This window comes from Scyliorhinus torazame, chromosome X (genome assembly GCF_047496885.1).
Source record: "Scyliorhinus torazame isolate Kashiwa2021f chromosome X, sScyTor2.1, whole genome shotgun sequence".
Taxonomy (NCBI): Eukaryota; Metazoa; Chordata; class Chondrichthyes; order Carcharhiniformes; family Scyliorhinidae; genus Scyliorhinus; species Scyliorhinus torazame.
The window spans coordinates 15,432,372-15,438,371 of record NC_092738.1 but is presented as its reverse complement, the minus strand read 5'-3'; the positions used below and the strand labels follow the sequence as shown (position 1 = coordinate 15,438,371).

The window sequence follows — 6,000 nt, the reverse complement described above, 5'->3', positions numbered from 1 at the left end:
GGGTCACCTCGGGCACCCTACGCCAGCTGCTCTTAAAAATAAAAGGCCTCACCTTAGCCTCCACAATCGAAGCCTGTGTCCTGCACGAAAACGCGACTAGCCGCTATACCCAATTTCAGGCGGCCGAATCAGCGCGGCAGGCGCCCTACGAGGCCGAACGGGTCCGGGCGATCGAGTTCCTCCCGGCCCACGGCCCGGACGAGGTCGGACATTTCGCGCACTTTTCGAGGCCTCCCGCGCTTGTGCGTGCCAAAAACTACGGCAACATTGAGGGACGTGATGCGCAAGCGCTCTCGACGCAAGACCGAACTGCGCATGCGCAGTGGCGCAACGAACGCCTTGACGTCACGACGTGCGGCAACTGTGGAGCTGCACATTTAAAGCGGCAATGTCCCGCAAGAACCCAACAATGCCTCCGCTGTGGCAAGGTGGGCCACTACGCTGCTTGCTGTCGAGCAGCTCAACCTGTCAATGTTCCCCAACTCCGACAACCTCACAGGGACGTGCGGACCATTCAGCCTCCTTATTACGAGTCGTGCCCAGACGATATCCAGACCAGTGACACAGACGACCGGGACTCCTTCCGTGTTGCGGTCATTGATGGGAACCGAATGTTTCGCCAGCCAGGAATGGTCATCTTTTGCTGCCTCGTACAGTTCCACACACGTGACGTCCAGCCCTCTGCATCCCCAGTCCAATGGAAAGGAGGAGAAGGGCGTTCACATTGTCAAGCGGCTCCTCTGCAAGGCTGCTGATGCCTGATCGGATGTCTGCCTAACCCTGCTGGTCTATCGCGCGGCCCCACTAGCCACTGGCCTCTCACCAGCCCAGCTGTTGATGGGTCGCGCCCTCAGGACCACTGTGCCTTCCATTCTGGCACCCACGACCAACCATGCTCCGGTACTACACAGAATGCAACAGCAGCGCGGTCGCCAGAAGAGGTCATATGACACACGGGCAACTGATCTTCCCGCCCTGGCCCGTGGAGACGAAGTCCACATCCACCTACCAGAAGGAGGCTGGTCAGCACCTGCCGAAGCTCTCCGACGCGTGGCTCCCCGCTCGTTCCTGGTTCGAATGCCTGATGGCTCCATTCGTAGGCGCAACCGCCGGGCTCTTTGCCTACTTCCACGCTCGCTACGGGACCTTACACTGACGCCGTGACCTCCTGATGTTCCTGATAGCGACTTCGTGGAGCTGCCTCCCACCATGCCCCTTCCGTCGTCGCCCGTGGCCAGGCCCATTCCTCAGCTGGTGGTTCCAGACCTACCCTTGAGGCGGTCAACCCGAATTTGGCGCCCACCTACTAGACTGGACTTATGAGCCTGTTTGTACATTGAACTCATACTACCACTGTGTTAATATGTTTCTGTTCTTATCGTTACAGGAATTTGTTTTGTCGTTCAACATTGCCCCGTTCTTTGTTTATGGTACAACCTTGTTGTTATGTCGCACCCGATATCGCCCCTTGTATATAGTTTAGCCCCATGCTGTAAATATTGCACACATACATTTAGCTACACTCAGTACACATCTCTATTTATGACCACGTAGGCACATGTTCTTGTAAGAAAGGGGGGATGTCATGATATTCAGGTAAACATTATAGCACATACATACATACTGATGGACAGATCAACAGACCAATCAACACACACAACACGACAGCCAATCACAGGCAAGAGCATACACAGTACAAAACAGGGAACACGACACTTCCTGGCCATTCGAGCAGGAGACGGCTCAGGGCACAGAGCTCATTACAAGCCACTCAGACATCTACCATGTGCTGAGTGCCACTACACGATAGAATTAGGAATAGGTCCACAGAATCAAGGGTCATGATCGAACCTCAGTAAACAGTTTACCAGTGTAAATAGATGTTTGAAATAAAACTGCGTTGTACCATTCGCAACCGTGTTGGTTCATCTGTGTAGCAGAGTACCCAACACTTCACTAACCACTGTGCCACCTTAATGCCATGGGATCTTTTTCATCCACCCAGATGGGGTAATCTGAAAGACAGGACGTCCGGCATGTTGTGTTGGGTGCTCTGGAACCTTGGAACACATACAGGTCACCAACACTTGAAATAGTGCAACACTATTTTATTGAATCATTAACTGTTGTAACATACTCTGACTGTGGGTTAACACGATACTAGCTTTAACTAAAGACCTTTGCTTTGTCCTAACCAGTCGATGCACTCAGCACATGGTGAATGTCTGTGTTGCAGGCTGTGAGCTCTGTGCTCCTAGCTAGCTGCTACTCGAATGAGCGGGAACGCTGATGCCCCCTGTCTTTATAGTGCGTGTGCTCTCACTGGTGATTGGCTGCGGTGTTGTGCATGTTGATTGGTCTTGCTGTGTGTCCATCAGTGTGTGTGTCTGCACCATGATATACTGGTGTATATTATGTCACGGCAGTGCAACATTTCCTCAAGTAGTGCAGTCATGAGGCAGCCTTGATTTGGTTTTTTTTGCACTCAAACCCTGGAGTGGGACTGGAATGTGGAAGCTCGGAGGTGAAAGTGCTACCAACTGAACCATAGGTGCAGAACAATGAAAGATAATATGCTGAAAATCTCAGCAGGTCTGGCAGCATCTGTAGGGAGAGAAAAGAGTCATCGGACTCAACGTTAGCTCTTTTCTCTCCCTACAGATGCTGCCAGACTTGCTGAGATTTTCCAGCATTTTCTCTTTCCTTTCAGATTCCAGCATCCGCAGTAATTTGCTTTTATCCAGTGCAGAACAAAAAGGTGGCCATAACCCCAGCTCCCTCTGTTCAAATACATTGGTGAGTTTGGGGCTCAGTGCCATTCCTCATACTTTCCCAGGAGGGTTGACAGCTCAGTTTGCAGACCAGCCAATGGGGCTGTTAAAACGGTGCACGTGACCCTCCCCCTCGCGAGATCGGCCCGTGAAGTTTGCGCGCGGCGGCGGTCTCCCCGCTGCTTCTTCCGGAACCTCGCTGGCGCCATGTTGTCCCGCTTATTGAAAGATCATCAAGCCAAGCAAAACGAACGCAAAGAGCTACAAGGTGGGTGCCGGGCATTGCGATCCTCAGCGCCCGGAGCCCGAGCGGCCATTGACCGCCGGAGCATTCGGCTGCACGGGCTCGGCTTTTGAGAGCAAGGCCCAGATCTCCATGGAGACGGCCCTATACTCCCCGCTGATTGGCCCCGCGGGCGGAAGGCCAGCCCATATTTGGTGCACCTCACTAAATGCTCATTCCTGATTGGTGCAATTAGCTGTCAATCATACTGCAAGCTGAGGCTTTCACTTCCGTTTTCACCATCTAAAAACAAGTGCTGTTTAATTGTCGAACAGTGGAAAGAAATGACACTTTATCTGAGATTTAGCTGCAATTTTTTATGTATAAGGTTCAGCCTCTCGATCTCAAACTATAACGTGAACTACTTTGATAAACTTGCATCGATCACAATACTGTTGTGCTTCTGTTAGTCCATAATACAGTTGCATTTAAAATAAAGAACTGCCACCATTCAGAATCTGCATTGACCTCCATTGAAAGCTGTTATGAGCTTGCACTTGATGCAGTTTAAGCATAGAATCCTGACAGTGCAGAAGGAGGCTATTCGACGCAGCGTGTCTGCACCACCCCTCTGAAAGAGCACACTGTCTCGGCTCACACCCCTGTCCTATCCCACTAACCCTACCTAACATTTTGTACACTAAGGGACAATTTGTCATGGTCAATCCACCTAACCTGCACCTCTTTGGACACTGAGGGACAATTTAACATGGCCAATCCACCTAACCTGCACCTCTTTGGACACTAAGGAACAATTTAACATGGCCAATCCACCTAACCTGCACATCTTTGGACACTAAGGAACAATTTAACATGGCCAATCCACCTAACCTGCACATCTTTGGACACGAAGGGACAATTTAACATGGCCAATCCACCTAACCTGCACATCTTTGGACACTAAGGGACAGTTTAACATGGCCAATCCACCTAACCTGCACATCTTTGGACACTAAGGGACAATTTAGCATGGTCAATCCACCTAACCTGCACATCTTTGGACACGGACAATTTAGCATGGTCAAGCCACCTAACCTGCACATCTTTGGACACTAAGGGACAATTTAGCATGGCTCTCCAACACAAAATTAGTGTTTGTACCGTTTGGCCTTGTATATATTTTTCACTGTTTTAATAAAAAGATATGGCAATCCACCTAACCTGCACATCTTTGAGTTGTGCATGCAGACACAGGGAGAATGTGCAAACTCGACACAGACAGTGACCCAGGGCCAGGATCGAACCCAGGTCCTCAGTGTCGTGCCACCCTACCGTTTCGCTCATTTGAGGTTTTTCAGTTTCCGTTGATCTTGTGTTACATTCGGGCAGTGCCCCTATCAGGAGCGATCCACCTAACCCGCTTTATCCCTAAGTTTGTTCCCTTCTATTTGGTTGACCAAAAAGAGTGGCCAATCCACTTAACCTGCACATCTTTGGACTGTGGGAAGAAATCCACGTAGACACGGGGAGAAAGTGCAAACTCCACACAGACAGTCGCCCAAGGTCGGAATCAAACCCAGGTCCCTGGTGCTGTGAGGCCGCAGTGCCATCCATATATATGCTGACTAGTTATGTTTTTACACCAATAATTACCATTTTGGACTCTATCCACTTGCTTGTTTAAGGGGTAAAATCATGCATTTATAGAATATTTTCATGACCTTGGGGGTGGGCTAAAGCGTTTCACAGACAATTAATTGCTCATGCTTTTGCAGTGTAGTCACTGAAGCTTTTGCAGTGTAGTCACTGATGCAGGCAAGCAGTGCAATGAATTTTCAGACGTTAAAGGTCCACAAACAGCAAATGAATGGGTGAGTAGTCAGTATGTTTCTGTTGATGAGACATGTTGGCAAGTACACCGGAAGAACTTCTTGCTCTTCAAATAGTGCTATGATTTTCTATGTCCACCTGAGCAGGCAGGTGAAAAGAAAAAAATAAATGTCTGCAACATCCATTTGTGCTTTACAGACAATTATGTATGTTTAGAGTGTGATCACTGTTTTCTAGGCAACTGTAGTAGCCAGTTTGCACACAGCAGAATAGCAGACACTTGTTTCTGACCTCAATGCAAGACGATACTTTGAATGCATCATTGACTTTGTCTATATATATATATATATATATATATATATGTATATGTTTCTGGAACCCATCTCTTCATTCACCTGAGGAAGGATCTGTGCTCCGAAAGCTAGTGATTCGAAACAAACATGTTGGACTTTAACCTGGTGTTGTAAGACTTCTTACTGCGCTCACCCCAGTCCAACGCTGGCATCTCCACACCATTATTTCAGGTGTGCAGTGTTCATGGTTTATTCCCTTATCTTTAAAGATTTGCAGGTTCAAAGGGTGGCCTTAGTTTCAATCATTCTGGGGCTGATTTTATTTCTCTCTTCACCTAATACCCCGTGAGCAGCACAGTGGTTAGCACTGTTGCTTCACAGCGCCAGGGTCCCAGGTCCGATTCCCGGCTGGGTCACTGTCTGTGCGGATTCTGCACGTTCTCCCCGTGGGTTTCCTCCGGGTGCTCCGGTTTCCTCCCACAAGTCCCAAAAGCCGTGCTTGTTAGGTGAATTGGACATTCTGAATTTTCCCTCTGTGTACCAGAACAGGCGCTGGAATGTGGCGACTAGGGGGAAAAATGGGTCGCAGCTCTGTAATGCTGGGCTTCAACCCTGTTTGTCATTGATACACATTTCCAGGGCTGACTTCTGCCTGGGTGCAAAGCTCTTGTCTGCATAGGCGAATTAAAAAAATTGTGTATTAATAACATTGGAGTGCTGTTATAGCATTTCATATGCCATTTATCCAGGCCTAAAGTTGGGCACATAAGTGGGCAGCCAAATGCTCTTGGAAGTTGAGAGTGCGATGCTGCTGAACTGGCCTTTCAATTTGGAGGATCTGCAAAGATGCATCCAGGACTTTCCTCGGAAAATTGCTCTCTTT

The 6,000-nt window shown here is 49.0% G+C and overlaps 1 protein-coding gene across 2 annotated transcripts in view; it reads left to right on the top strand.

Annotated features, from left to right (window-relative positions):
* Positions 1–2,811: 2,811 nt before the first annotated feature.
* Positions 2,812–6,000, top strand: part of LOC140405364 (biogenesis of lysosome-related organelles complex 1 subunit 1-like) — a 127,513-nt gene continuing 124,324 nt past the window's right edge. The window contains exon 1 of one of the 2 annotated variants that reach the window (XM_072493681.1): positions 2,812–3,039. In XM_072493681.1, coding sequence (XP_072349782.1) covers positions 2,979–3,039 — 61 coding nt within the window. In that variant the 5' untranslated portion in view covers positions 2,812–2,978. The remainder of the gene's footprint in view (positions 3,040–6,000) is intronic. The other variant, XM_072493682.1, reaches the window with a different exon arrangement.